At 42.8% G+C, this 15402-nt stretch overlaps 1 protein-coding gene across 5 annotated transcripts in view; it reads left to right on the forward strand.

The window, feature by feature from the left end:
- Positions 1-2539: 2539 nt before the first annotated feature.
- The window catches only part of PPP2R5C (protein phosphatase 2 regulatory subunit B'gamma), a 225850-nt gene continuing 212987 nt past the window's right edge, over positions 2540-15402 (forward strand). For 2 of the 5 annotated variants that reach the window (XM_036748191.1, XM_036748190.1), the window contains exons 1-2: positions 2546-2619; positions 3924-3989. In XM_036748191.1, coding sequence (XP_036604086.1) covers positions 2593-2619; positions 3924-3989 — 93 coding nt within the window. In that variant the 5' untranslated portion in view covers positions 2546-2592. Of the gene's footprint in view, positions 2620-3923; positions 3990-10297; positions 10340-15402 lie in introns of those variants that run through there. The other 3 variants (XM_036748196.1, XM_036748197.1, XM_036748192.1) reach the window with 3 other exon arrangements.

The raw sequence follows: 15402 nt of genomic DNA on the forward strand, positions 1-15402 counted from the left end.
CCTCTATTCCATTGTGAATTCACTCACCTTCACACTGGACCTGTCTCATATTACTTCTATTGGCTATCAGTTCACATTGGTTTAACTATCATTCCTATGCAGATGACTCACACATCTATATATCAGGCCCCAGTCTCTCCAACTTCAGTCTCCCACCACTATTGGATATTTCAAAATGGATATATCAAGACATCTTAAACTCAACACATCTGAATTTGAACTCATTCCTTCTCCCCCCTTCAAGTTTCCCTATTTCTGTTGAAGACACCACCATTCTTCCAGACATAGCTTAGGCTCTGTCTTGTTTATGAAGACTTTATGCCAACTGCTAGCACCTTCCCTTCCAAACCACCCTGTATTTAACTGTATATATTTATGCTGTAAAATTTTACAGGTACTGTTCCCCTCTCTCCATTAAAAGGTAAATGCCTTAAAAGTACCTATTTCATTCTTGTACTTTTATTCCCAGGGCCTAGCACAGTGGTACGTGGAAGTTGCTTCATACTTAATTCACTGTTATTAGGCATTTTTATGGTAGATATGAAGTTTTAAGAAATTAATAACAAGAGTATTTTTTGGCTTTTTTTTTCAATATTTATGGAAGGCTATTTATAAAGGCTAAAAGAGAATAGCATCAGATTTGATGCAAATTATATGACTGAGCATCCTATTTACCTGTAATCTAGACATTCATCTAAATGCTTGTGTATATTCAGGCCCCTGAAGGCAAGAATTTACTTTTAGAATCTCCTAACAATATCTCCTTTAAATTTCGAGTTTTCTGGCTTTTAAGTTTCCCATCACAGAGCAGCACATGCTATTTTGCAACTCCCATTGGAAACGTGGGATGACAGAGACGTCTAAGTGCTGCCTAAAATTGTCCTACTTGCTTCCGAATTATCACATAGATATTTGGTGAGATTCCATGTTTTTACACAAATTCCAGCAAGGGATGATTTGGATGGTTTATTACCTACTGCACGTTTTCAGCTTCTAAACATTTGGATGACCCGTAGTTTTGAGTAGTCAATGCCTTCTGGGCAGTGGCCAAATTGAACATGTGCCCCTAACTTTCCATCTGCTTAAATGTCTTTTAATGCTTCAATGTTTTCCTTGGAAAATTCACACCTTCTTTCTCACATATATAAGGGGGTGGAAAAATCGGATGACTCCTGGTCATAATGCAGTAGTTTTTTCTCACAGGGCACATTAGCCAAGGGGCGAGCCCCTCAACATTCTTTAAAATCATCAGGTGCTGCATCTAGCAAACCCGTTGTCAGATCCACTTTGTTCCGCCCTCCCCAACCGGCCACAAACAGAGGCAGACCCCCCCGAATGCCTGTCATCACCTCTGCAGGTGCTGTGCACTCTGACCCACGGGGCTTTCAACTTGGCAGGAAGAGGCTTGAGGCTCAAAGCCTCAAGAGCATCAACTCCACCCAACGAAGATAAGCGAAACGGATGCCTACGTCAGGAAGCATGGAGGGGGGGCGGGGGGCGGCCAGGGTGAAACCAAAACCTCAGGCTCCTCTCGTTCTACCTTAGCCCCGGAACGGGAGGGGGTGTTTGCAGATAGCATCTTCTGACACCTCCCCCTCCCACACCGCCGAGGCTCATTGGGGTTTTACCCTCACAGCTTAAACCGGGGGAGCCGCAAGCGAGGAGAAAACACCCCGTTTTCTGGGCAGGGCGGGGTGGGGGCGAGGGTGTCCCCGCTTCTCCCCCGTTAGCGAGGGTGGCTCTTCGCCTCGGTTTTGGACCGTCTGCGTCTTCACACGTCGCTTCCAGCCGCCCCCTTAACCTCTCAACGGCGGCTAACGTTCCCAGGCACCACGGGCTCCCCTCCCTCCGCACACCCCGTCCCGGCCAACGGCAGCGGCAGCAGGCCTCGGGCCACTCGGCTCCTAGGGCTGCTCAGCGGCCCGGCTCCGCGTCTCCTTCGCCCCGGCCCGTCACGCCTTGTTCCTTCTTCCTCGCCGTCTCCCGCCAGCGTCCCGGGTCTGAGGGCAAAGAAGGGACCTCGAGACCGCAGCCGGCCGACCGGAGCCGTCACTGGAAAGCGCGAGAGCGAAGGAAAGCGGGGCTCCAGAGGGCCGGACGAGGGACGAACGTTAGAGGGCACGTGACCGGGGGAGGAGAGCGGAGCTCGACCAATGACAAAGCGCCGTGCCCGGCAGTGGGACGGCGCAGGGGCCTGAGTGGGGCGGGGTCCGGAACCCGGGCAAAGCGGAACGGGGCGGGGAAAGGGGATGGGGGCGGGGTCAGGAGGGGGAGGGGAAGGGGGAGGGGGGCGGTCAGGGCTGGGGGGGAGGGGCGAAGAGACGCCGCCGCCGCCGCCGCCGCGGCTGCTGCAGCCTCTGGGAGCCTGGAAAAGGGGAAGCGAGGACGAGGGAGGGACTCAGTCCCCGGCAAGGCGGCGGCGGGGGTGGCGGCTGAGAAGGCGGCAGGAGGGCAGAGGGAGGCAGCGTCAGGGGCGCTGCTGCTGCTGCTCCTGCTGGTGCTGCTGCTGGAGGCGGCGGTGGCGGAGGAGGAGGAGGAAGAGGCGGCGGCGGCGCAGGAGGAGGCGGCAGGGGCGGGCGGCCCGCACCAGCCATGCCGAATAAAAACAAGAAGGAGAAAGTGAGTCCGGGGCCCCGGCCCGCCCGCCGAACCGGCCAAGGGGACGGGGACTGGGGGCCGGGCCTGGAGGAGGGAGGGGAGAGGACTAAACTGCCCCCTGTGGGGACGGGGCCTAGTGTGGGGGCCCGGGCGCCGCCCCCCTCAGACGAGAACTCGCCGACAACTTCTGCTCCTGGCGGGGGTCCCGTCAGCGCTTCCCCCGGTCGCCGGGACCCCAGCTCCGGGCGGTGACAACTGATGCTCCGGAGTTAGTCACCCTGGAAGCGGGGCCGGCGCGGAAGCGCCCGGGGTGCCGAGGCCTCGGACGGGGCAGCGGGAGCCCTCCTTCCCGCGGCCTAACCCTAGATCCACCCTCCGCTCCCCCCCACCCCCATCCCCAGGAGTTGGTAAATCTCGAGCAAGTCGAGGAGGGGGCTCCCTCCCCACCCGCCCACGCCCGGGCAGCTGGTGGAGCCCGCACCTCGCCCCCTCTCTGCCCCTCTCCGGGGATCGGTGACAGCAGCCCGAGATTGTCCTGGGAGGAAAGGCGGGGAGTAGGGGTGGGGTGCGGCTGCCCCGGGAAACGGCATCTGGCGTCCACAGTCGGTGCCTCCCCCGCCCCAGAACCTCTCCAGAGCAGCAGCAGCAGCGGGGGTGGTGGGGGGTGATACCGGTTGCAGAGATGCTTTGGAACACGCTTCCTAGCCCTGGAGAAGAGGGGAAGCAACAGCAGCGGCCGTCGGGGGGCTAGGGCTGGGGCTGGGGGTGTCTTGCGACTCTGGGTGGGGAGAGGGTTTGGGAAATCAACCCCGGACACCAAACTTCCTTTGCTCACCGTAGTTGTCTAGTGGATTCCTCGTGATCGTGAGGAATTCTGTGTCCCTTCAGAGAGAGACTTTCTAGTCCTCTAAAATAGTATTATTATCTTGCATTGTGATGATGTGTATGTGTGATGATATGTATTTCTGCTGCGTTAGCTTTTTTTGTTTTGGTTTCAGGTGGCGCTGTATAGCATTTTAGTGTCACCTTAGAAACCACCGTCATAGGAGTTTAGGAAAAGGGAAAAAGGAAGGGGACTTTTTTTTTTTAACACACATAACTGCATATATCTTGCATCCGTTTGGTTTTTTTTTTGGTAGCCTTAGTAACAAAAACTAAAAAGTAAATAAATGTAGTCTGTTTAATCTCTAAACAGTAACATATTTTAGAACTTTCTGATAATATTAAAATGAGATATAATTGCATAGGTTCTTAAGAGTTTTAAAACTTTTAAGGGTTTTGCAGACTCAGAAATATAAAACTTAATCTGCTTGATGTTTTCTCAGGAACCAGCAAAATCGGGGAAAAGTGGAAAAAGTACAAAAGAAGGACAAGATGCTGTAGAACAGGAGGTAATTGTTCTTAACTATTGTGTTTTGACTTTAGTCAAACATTTTTGGTTCTGGCAGTTAGCAAAACTAAGAGTGGTAGGACCCAGAATACTTGGCATTTTCCCCCATATGGGACTTTTGGCTTCTGCCATCCTTTCCTCTTTATTTATTTAGGAAATATCTGGAAAAATGGAAATTTGAAAATTCAGATTTGGAAAAATGAGGAATAGGGATGTTTAAATGAAAAGTTCAGCTATGTTGTTGTGTAATCCCAAAGGCCTCTTCTCCCTCTTCCTCCTAACAGACCTGATATTGTTTCTGTCAGTCAGGCAGGCATGTTTCTCTGACACATGTTCTACTTGTCCCTTTTTGCTACTGGCTCTTCTTTTCAGCTGCTGGACCAGTTTCTAATCTGCCAGGAACCTATATCAGCTGTTAATTCTTCACCCTCTCCTTCCTCCTCCCACCACCTACCTCTGAATCTCTACACACTCTTGTTGCATACTCAGCTCCCCTTCCCCTGCCTTCGGCTGCTCGGGAGTGTACCTGTGCTAGACTCTTCCCCATTATATTGGTTAATCGATCTCTTCTCCTTTCCTGTCTCTCAGCCTCCCCATCTCCCATTAAAAAGTCTTTTGCTGTTTTTCAAAATCATTTTTAGCCTTTTGTTATGTTCTCCTATCAGTGTTCTATTTTAGTGTTAGTTCTCCCTTTTTTGTCCCATTGTGTATGTTACTTTTGCTGATTCGTGACAGAGTAAATTCCAAATTGTACTTGTATTTGACAACAGCCTATTTTTTAAGCACTGTTCCTTATTTACTGATGATGTCACTGACCTATTGTCAGGACAGTTGCTTCGAGTCGTTTTAACTTGTGGATTTCCACAATCACCACTTTGTTTTGTCCATTGGGTCTCTGGACTGAATGCAGAAGACCAACTGACTGGGCTCAGGAGCCTAAATCATACTATCTAAAAGAGCAGCTAATAGGCACTTTGACTTAGGCTCCTTACAAAAGGAACAGTCCGATTTAGTCTGGTGGTTCTGAGAGCTGGCCCTATAACATACCTAGTCTGATCACTTTGACATTTGTCTGCATTCCCATTTAAATTAAATTAGAGTTAGTGAAATTCCTTTTAGGAATTATACTTAAGTTTTTTTGAAAGCCATGTAAGAAACTTTAATAGGTTCCATTGAAGCTAATTTTTCATATATACATTTTCTTAATTATATATGTATGTATGTATATATTATATGTGTGTATACCTGGATATATGTCTATATATGTGTAGGTACTTGACTCTTATGGCAGGTTTTAAATTTCCATTTTCTTTCCCTTGCCACTCATCATACTTTAGATCTTCCTTCTTTTGCAGTTAGGGAGTGCAAAGTAATTTTAATGTTAAACTTAACAATTAGTAAGATAAATCTCCTGGCCCCCAAAAGCATAGAAATACATTGAAAAAAATTTTAATACACTTTTGCATTATTTATACCAGTATTTTTTCTACACTTTCATTATTATAGCTAATCAAGAATTGACTGTACAAGCCATTGTAATTGCATATTTTGGTAGCATATTCTGTTAATCGTTTCATTTAAATGGTCCTAGTAGAGAGTGGCCTTGGAATTGAGAAGACCTGTGGTCATCTCCTGCCTCTGGCATATGCTAACAGCTGATCATTGTACAAGTGACTTCACCTCTCTGTGATCCAGGCAATTCTTTTTTTAAAATAACTTTTTATTGCTATATTTTGTTTATACAAAGCCTGTCATTGAATGTAGAGTCCCATAGACCCCTCCCTACTCTCCAAGGAAATGTGGGGCAGACAGTTTTTTAACACTTTTAAGTGACTGGAAACTTCTGGTCTGCCTCAGAGGAGGGAGTTTCCACACCAGGAGTTCCTACATGGAAAGTTTCCTGGGATGTAAATGTTCTTTTTACCAGCTTTGACATTTCCAATAACTGCCAGAGTTTCCTAGTTACTCTCCAGACTCGCCTTGCTTTCCAGTGTATGTGCTGGCAAAGAGGCCATTGAGGTGATCTTAGAGCACTGGATTTGGAGTCAGTGGACTTGGGTTCAGATTTCATCTCTGCTACTAACTACCTGTGTGACCTGGGACAAGTCATTTAAGCTCCATGGGCCTCAATATCCAAGAGGGAGGTAGCCTAGATGATTTCTAAGGTTCCTTCTTGCTCTAAACCGTGTAACATTCCCTCTCACTTTAAAAGGGCCTACAAGGATTTTGAAGCGTTTTTTTCACTTACCCAGATTTTTTTTTTATTTTTTAAATTTATTTATTTAACATATTTAGTTTTCAGCATTGATTTTTCACAAGAGTTTGAATTACAAATTTTCTCCCCATTCCCCCCGCCCCCACTCCAAGATGACGTATATTCTGGTTGCCCTGTTCCGCATTCAGCCCTCCCTTCTGTCACCCCACTCCCCTCCCATCCCCTTTTCCCTTCCTTTCTTGTAGGGCAAGATAAATTTCTACGCCCCATTGCCTGTGTATCTTATTTTCTAGTTGCATGCAAAAACTTTTTTTTTGTTGTTTTTGAACATCTGTTTTTAAAACTTTGAGTTCCAAATTCTCTCCCCTCTTCCCTTCCCACCCACCCTCCCTATGAAGTCAAGCAATTCAACATAGGCCACATGTGTATTTTATTGCAGGGAAAGATCAGAGTTGGAGGCTAAGTTTGAACTAGGATTTGAACCTGAGAAGCCATTAGTAAGTAGCTCCATAGGAGGAAAGGTCTGATCGACACTGAACGTAGCAGTTTTGTAAAGTTATTATGTTGGGTCATTTGCCCTTAGCTTTGAGATCTTTTTAACTACTGAGATCTAAGCTCGTTCTTTATTCTCTTAGTAACTTATCTGTTCCACGAACGTTGCTTTAAAAGTTAGAGCTAGAGAACCTGAAGTTAGCGTGGATATTTTCTTGAAAGGATAGAGGACAGGATATTTTGAATTACTTTAATGTTAGCTAAATAACTTTTGGTTCCATCTGAAAACTATACTGGTGCACTGCTCCTTCCTAGCTTTTCCTTTTGCCATCTTGCTGCCAGTTCTGCCTACTTGTATGAAAATGAATGAAAAAGCATTTACTACTTAGGAGCTCAGCATTTACTAAATGACTGGCTTATTGCATTACTGCATATTTTTCAATTTCTTTTCTTTCCTGTTATTGCAGTTATGTCTGAATATTTCAAATGAGAATCTTCAATAAGTTTGAAATTTCCCTGTCTCATTTCACAGCCTTCTTGATTTAATGTCCATCTTTACAAGTATTGTTTTTCAGCACAGTGCCCTGCATGTAGTAGGTAGGCCCTTAATGATAAAATGTTTGTTGAAATGAATTCAGTATCCCATGAGTTTGCCCCCCGTCAGGGCATCATGTGAGAAGAAATAACTTAAATCTAACCCAAAGGTCAAACAGCCGTTTGAACTGAAAATAGAGTCAGCAAGGAAATTGTTCAAGAATTTGACTTTTTGTTGTGATGGTTCATTCTGTTTCAGATGTTTGAATAATTCTTATAATAACTGTTCTCTCTCTCTTCACTGAAGAGAACTCAGGAGGGAAGTCAGCTTAAAGTGCAAAAAGAAGATTTTGGGTTGACTATAAGAAAAGCTTGCTTAGTGAATTCTGGGTAAGGGGAAATGAAATCTTCTGAATTAATTGGTACTAGGAAGAACAGAGTTGTATGGTGGAAGGAACCTTGAGTGGGAATCAGATGACTCAACTTCTAGTTCCATAGATGCCACAGACTTGCCCTTTGACCCTACACAGGTCCCTTGAACTCTTGGCGTCACAGGTTTCTTCTCTCTAAAATGAAGAATAACTTTTACAATTCTTTTCCCTTAGAATTCCCTGTGCTTATAAGTAACATTCATTTAGCTATTTTGGATGGTTTAAGAGGACTACTGACTAAAAGAACTAGATAACCTGTGGAAGTTCTCTACATAAAGGGTTTTTAACCTTTCATGGACTCCTTTAGCAGTCTGGTTCTTAGATTGATGTTTCTAATGCATAAAGTAGAATACGTAGGATTACAAAGGAAACCGATTAAGTTGCAATACAGTTATCAACATTAGAAAAACCCAAGTTTATGGATCTAGCGTTAAAACCCCCTGCTCTACAGTTATTTAGTTATTTCACTTTTGAATGTAGCAAAATACTATAATTGTAATTGCTTTAGTTACTTTTATTGAATCGTACTGCTTTATCTCCCATTCCTTCAATCCTCTTCTCCAGTCCACCCCCATAGCTTGTTTGTAGCTATTAATAAGAAACTATCATAAATAGACTTCCAAATCAATTCATATTGGAATATGATTTGAAAATTGGCAAAGGGAAACAGTTCTTAGAGAGTGGTTTATATTTTCTTAGCGTGTAATATCTAAATCTTTGAAAATGCAAGTAAGAATTTTTTATCAGTTTGTAGTCTTTGTAAATTTATTTGTTTTTCTAGATTTAGTTATGTAGAATTAAACTGTATATGTAATGATGTTCTTTTAATGCCATTTACATATTGGTTGTTGCTATAAAAAGAAATTTAGTGCATCTGCAAAGTATCTACTTTTAAACACATCAAAGTAGTTTCATTTTTTTCCCCTTCATCATTATATTAGGTATATTTACTGATTTAGGTGTGTTTAGAAAGTCTCTGTAGCAACTTTATAATGTCTTGCTGAAGAGGAGATCTGTAATGGTTCTTATGTCTTGCCCTATCAACTTGTGTTATCACCTTGTACCTTTTCACGTGCAACTTTAACGGCTCTACTTCGTTCCTCATATATCCAGTCATCCCTAGAGTTCTGCTGATCCTTCTCTTTAAGATTCTCTCCAATGTGTCACTTTTTATTCCTGGTGACCTCAACCTTGTCACTTCATGCCTGCATTATTGCAATAGTGTATCCCTGGTTTAGACCTTTTTTCTGCCACCTATCCTACACAATTACTTTTCATCATGTTGGTCCTCTGCTCAAAAATCTTCGATGACTTCATTGCCTCCTGGGTGTCAGACCCATCTTTGTCATGTCCTTATCCCCATCAAACTAATCCTCATCCATGTCAAACAGGTCATATGTTGACAATTTTAAAATGTAATGTTATCTATGTTTCATTGTGTTTTTATTTATTTTGTTAAGTATTTCTCTGTTACGTTTTCATCTGGTTTGAGCAGCAACTTGGCCTGTTTGTTTGACACCTCTGGCCTATAAGATAAACCTCAAATTCCTTAACTTGATATTCAGGACTCTTACGGCTCATCCCTTACTTATTTTTTAAGTCTTAACCACTACTGTCCTGTACCAGTAGATATTCTATTCTGGCTTTAAACTAATGCAATTGGCAAATAACATGGTTCTCACAATTAAAAAGGCTTCACAATTTCTCACCATTTTAGGCTTCAAATTTGTTCCGTCCCAAGTTTTGCCACCCTCACCCCTTGCTCCTTTGGCAGGAAGCAAAGATAACAGTTTGTTTTTGTTTTTTTTTTAATCTGGTGATCAGCTCTGGGAATGATGATGGTGTTACGTTCTGGTACGGTGTCACAACTGTTGTGACTCGGTAAGGAGTCAGCTTCTTTTTCCTGCTCTCTCTCCCATCAGCCTGTACTGCACTCAGTCTTTTGCCAGGAGCTTGAGGAATGAGTTTTTTTGAGCATTCTTTACTTTCCTTCTCCAGACTTTCAGAGTCCTAATTTGGGTCATAACCTGAAGTTGAAAACCAGTGTCCTACCTCAGTATTCCGCACCTGTGCTACTCATTGTTGTACCTTTCACTAGCCTTGTACTTTCCTACCTTTAAGATTTATTTTTCACAAGCCAATCCTGTCTTCAGTACCTTCCTCTCTGTTCTTTGTCAGAATCCTACTACTTTCAGCTCCGGCATAAATACCCCTCTCTAACCTGGACTCTAGTCCCATGGCCTCATTCTCTGAACCCTATAGCATTTACTGTCTGTATTACTTATTTGGCATTTAAATGTTATGTAGATTTTTTTATGTGCATATAACTTGTCTCTACAAGTTCTCAGAAGTGAAGAAATAACTAAAACTTCCATGAAGACAGTAAACCAGCTCTTACTTTCTTTTCCTCAGGGTGCCTTGTATGTAGGATGCATTGAAGTTCCTAATTAGTTATTGGATTTTTAAAGCATTTATTAAATCAGTTTACGTTAGATTGAAAGTGGGGAGAAATGACAAATCAGGAATCAAATAGATTTGAAATCATAGTGATTAAGTTGAAGAGATGATTTTTACTATGAATTTTATTTTCACTTTAACATATATAGGTATATGAACAAGAGGATAAGAACATTTTTTAAAGTGTTTAGGCTGAAACAACCCCCAAACCTCCTGAAGATTGTAAGTTATTGTTCCTTTATCTACAACTTTCATTATTTATTGATTGTGAGACATACTGCAAAAATGAGTGCATTAACTTTTACACAGTAGTACTACTTACCATGCTACTGAATGGTGCTGAGGGAAATCAAACTTTGCTAATTATGTCCTCTTCAGATTGTTATCTAACCTCAACTGGGCTCTCATTGCAGCAAGGCATTCCTTTTTCTTAATTGATTTTCTATCACATTTCCCAAAGCTGCTCTTCTCAAGCCTCCTACTCCACTCCTATCTGGCAAAGGTTCCCTGATCTTTCATATGCTACCTCTCAAGCCCCCTTCACATTAATACTCATTTTTCCTTCCTTTACTTTGGGCTTCAGTGAAGGACGTGGCCCTTCGTCTTGCCACAGCCAGCTCCTCTACTTATATCCTTGATCCACCACTCCTTCCATATTCTCCAGTAGATTTCTCCTACAATCATTTGTCTATTAGATGATTTAAACTGGATATTCTGTAGACATCTCAAACTCAAAATGTCTGAAATGGAGCTCATTGTCTTTCTCCCTTCCCTTCCCAAACCCTCACCCTTTTTATGACCTTCTCCATTTCTGTCAAGGGTACCAGTTACCTAGCTTTGCAATCATGTGGTCATCTTCAACTCATTCCACTTCATTCCATATAACCAATCAGTAACCAATTCTTGTCAACTGTACCTATCTATGATCTCTCATGTTAGTTCCCTTTTTCTCTGCTAATGCAGCTACCACCCTACCTTAGGTCTTTATCTCCGCCCCCACCCCATGTCACCCCCCCCCCCCATACTTCCACCCAGATTACTGCAATAGTCATCTGGTTGATTGTCCCTGTCTCAAGTGTTCCCAGCTGCTCCAGTCCACCTTGACTCAGATGCCAAAGTAATCTTAAAGCACAGGCCTAATCATGTCAGTCTTCCTCTCAGTAAATTGCAGTGGTTCAAGTTGCTTGGTTTCTCTGGTTCTTTAGCCTCTTGAGTTTTTTTTGTTGCCACTGTACAAAACTAATTACTTTAGTTGGTCTCAGCTTTTGAGGGAGAACCCAGAACCAATCACTTTATGAAGACACTAACCTTTTTTCTGAGCAAAAAATACAGGAAAAAAACAGCAAAGCCCTTTATACATGCGTTATTTTGGGGGCCGTATGCCTCCTTTGAATTGTCAGGCCTGTTCTCTTGTACTCCTGGGTGGCAAAATGAGGGTATATATACACACATGTGTACATGCTGTCTATCCCTATAGAATGTCAGCTCCTTAAGGGCAGGGATCCCTATCAAATGTACACTCCTTGGCATTTAAAGCCTTCTACAACCTGACTCCAACCTGTCTTATTCTTTACAGTCCTGCCAAATTTGCTTTCTTACTGTAAAATAGAATATGACATTCCATTTCCTATCTCTGTATTTGAACAAACTGTCCCCTAGCCTGCAGTGCACTTCCTCCTCACTTCTGCCTCTTAGAACCCCATTTCCTTCAAAGTTCGGCTAAGTGCCACCTCCTATGTGAGTCCTTTGCTGATCCTCTTCTCTGGTTCCTAGTGCCTTCTTGTGACCCCTCCTGCCCTCAGTTACTTTGTCTTTGTCTGGTACACATATGGATGTTTCCCATTATAGAATGTAAAATCCTTAAAGATGGAAATTTTCATTTTTGTCTTTGTACCTCTAGCACCTGACACACCTGCCAAGACATATGATAAACGCTAAATAATTGTCGATTGGGAGCAGCCACATCTCCTCCCCAATCCCCATACATTTTGATCTCTACTATATATAAAATGTGAATTTACTGCTCTATTGTCACATGGTTGAATGTATAAATTCTTTGGTTTTGCTTTTGTTAAATTTTTTTTGTACGGCTTTATATTTGATAGGGATGATTTTAGAAAAAGTTACATGTAGTGTTAAATAAGAGTTTCCAAAGTGGATTTTTTTAAAGGAAAATTTTCATGTAAAGGGAAGGAAAAGACAATACAGAGGACATATTTCAGCACAACTGTAGATCTGACCAGAGAGAAACTGCATATGCTCTGCATTTACTTCTAAAATAAAAATACTTCCAAACTCAATTTGCCATCGGAGGGCATAAGAGAACAGGCCTGACAACAATTCAGTGTATGTCTGACAAGACAAAAAGTGGCCCATCTGAAAAGAGCTTTCCTCTTTCTTCTTGGATTTTTGTTTAGAAATAGGTTTAGAGCCTCCAGAAAGTGATTGGTTATGAGTCTTCCCTTAAATGCCATGGCCACGTAAAGTAATTAGTTTTGTACACTGGCAGCAAAAAACCGAAATGGTTATAGAACCAGAGGAAACAAGCAGGTTTATAAATAAGACCAGTATATAGAGAGCTTACTTATTAGTGTGGTATTAGTTAACACACTGGTTAGCACTATAGATTCAAGATGAAAGTCACAAACATTTCATAGATTTTCAGGAAAAGAAGGAAGGGGAAGATGGTAACATAGATGAAATAAAAAGGAATGAGGGAGTATCTATTCTTACCCCAGCTAAAATTTACATGCTGGAAGCCTTCCATACATCCTTGCTGACTTCAAATGGACAGCTATTGCCATGCTTCCCAGCCACACAAGGGTCAAAGGTCTGACCTTAAGGAGCCCAAAACCTTTCCCCCACTCAGTAATAATCCTGCCAGATTCAACCCAGGAAGCCTTTTCTTTTTTCTTTATCTATGAATTTGTGAATCTGTTACATGCAGGTTGCTTTTTAAGAAGTTATACAATAAATTCACTATATTGTTTTGCAACCTAGCTTGCTCGTCAACATTTCCTTCTGAACTTCTGTTCTCTGCTATCTTTCCCTTTAATGCTTCAACAGCCTTCTTTTCTTCCTTTGGGGGGGTAGCAAACATTATCACCAACTCTGTTCCTTCTCCCCAAGTTTTCTTCCTCACCCAATTAAAAAAAATTCATGGGGCAGCTAGGTGGTGCAGTGAGTAGAGCACCGGCCCTGGAGTCAGGAGGACCTGAGTTCAAATCCAGCCTCAGACACTTGACACACTTAATAGCTGTGTGACCTTGGGCAAGTCACTTAACCCCAATTGCCCTTCCTTCCCCCCCTACAAAAAAAAATTCATACAAAACCAATCCATACATTGACTATATCTTAATTTGTCAATCCATCATCCCTGTCAAGATTTGGGTAGCATTCTTCATTATCGGTCCTCTGGAAACTTGGTTGGTAATTGGATTGATCAAAAATCTTAAGTCTTTCCCAATTGTTTCTCTTTACTGCATTGTTATTGTATAATTGTTCTCTGTTTGTATTACCCGGTGTCATTTATACAAATTTTCCCAGGTTTCTCTAAATTGTCCCTTGTATCATTTTTTGGATTACTTTTATGCGTTTTGACTTGTTCATTTCCCCAATTGATGGATGCCCATTTTGTCTCAAGTTTGTAACTTCGCTGCAACAAAAAAGAGCTTCTATGAGTATTTGTGTAAATATGGAGGCCCTCCCTCTTTGATCTTTTTGGGACATAGGTTTAGTAGTGTTATCATAGGGTTGAAGGGTATGCACAGTTAAGTGACTTTTTGGGCAAAGTTCCACGTTGCTTTCCAGAATGATTGGACCAATCCACTTCTCCGCCAATGTTATGTTAGTTTTGGAGGATAAGAATAGGGAGTTTTGGAAGAAATGCAAACTATCTTGGTAGATGACTCCTCTCATATATTTGAATCAGTTCTTTACCTTAGATATCCATCTTTTATCAGAGAGATTTGCCACAAATATTTTTTTCCTCGGGCAGTTATTTCCCTTTGGTTTTATTAAAGCAAAATGTTTTCAATTTTATGAAATTAAAACTTTTCATATTATCTTCTGTGATCTTCTCTGTCCTTTGTGTGGTCATGAACTCTTCCCTCATCCACAATTGTGAAAGGCATTTCCTTTCTCCCAACTCTGTAATTTGTCTGTGATGTGACCTTTTTTCAACTAAGCCACATATCCACTTGGTATCTGGTGTCATATGTTGTGCACTGTTAGTCTAAACTGATTTTTTTTTTGCCAGATTAGTTTCATGTTTCTGTCTCCCTCATTTGTTGAATCCACCCTTGCCAGCCCTTGTCCTTTATCTCTCATCTCTTTTGTGGCTAAACGTCTTTGTTTTTTAATCTCTTTTTTCGGGGGGGGGGGGGGAGGAGGGGAGGAGGGGAGAAGGCAGGACAATTGGGGTTAAGTGACTTGCCCAAGGTCACACAGCTAGTAAGTATGTCAAGTGTCTGAGGTCGGATTTGAACTCAGGTCCTTCTGACTCCAGGGCCGGTGCTCTATTCGCTGCGTCACCCAGCTGCCCTTGTGGCTAAACTTCTTGAGAAATGCCTCCATTTCATTTCCTCCCACTGTCTGCAGTCTGGCTTCTGACCTTGTCATTCAACAGACATCACTCTCTCCAAAGTCACTAACGATTTCTTAATTGCCAATTCTAATGTTGCCTCTGCTCAGTCCTCATCCTCGACCTCCCCAAAGCCTGTAGTGCCGTTGGTCACACTCTTCTCCTTGACATTCTGTCTCCTGGGTCTCCACGATGCTGCTCTCCACCGAGTCTCCTCCCTACCTGTCCTTCCTACCACTCCCCTATTTCCGTTGCTGGATCTTCATTCAGATCATGCCTTATAATTGTGGATCTCTCCCAAGGCTCTGTCCTGAACCCTCTTCTCCCTGTGTACTGTTTCACTTGGTGATGTCACCAGTTCTTGTGGCTTGGCTTATTATCTCTTTGCAGATAACTCTCAACTCTGCTTGTTTTAGCTCCAGCCTCTTTCTTGACCTCAAGTTTTGCATCTTGAAGTGGGTGTCCCATAGACATCTTCAAATCGACATATCCAAAACTAAACTTGTTATCTTTTACCCTGAACTATCCCCTCATCCTAACTTTTCCCTATCACTGTGGAAAGGATAGCCATCCTTCCAGGCACCCAGGCACACAGCCTAGTGGTCATCCTTGACTCTTCACTGTCTGTCTCCCACATCCAGTTTCCAAGTCTTTTTTTTTATGCTTTCATAATATCTCATGTCCACTCTCTTCTGACACTGCC

This window comes from Trichosurus vulpecula, chromosome 3, assembly GCF_011100635.1.
Source record: "Trichosurus vulpecula isolate mTriVul1 chromosome 3, mTriVul1.pri, whole genome shotgun sequence".
Classification (NCBI taxonomy): domain Eukaryota; kingdom Metazoa; phylum Chordata; class Mammalia; order Diprotodontia; family Phalangeridae; genus Trichosurus; species Trichosurus vulpecula.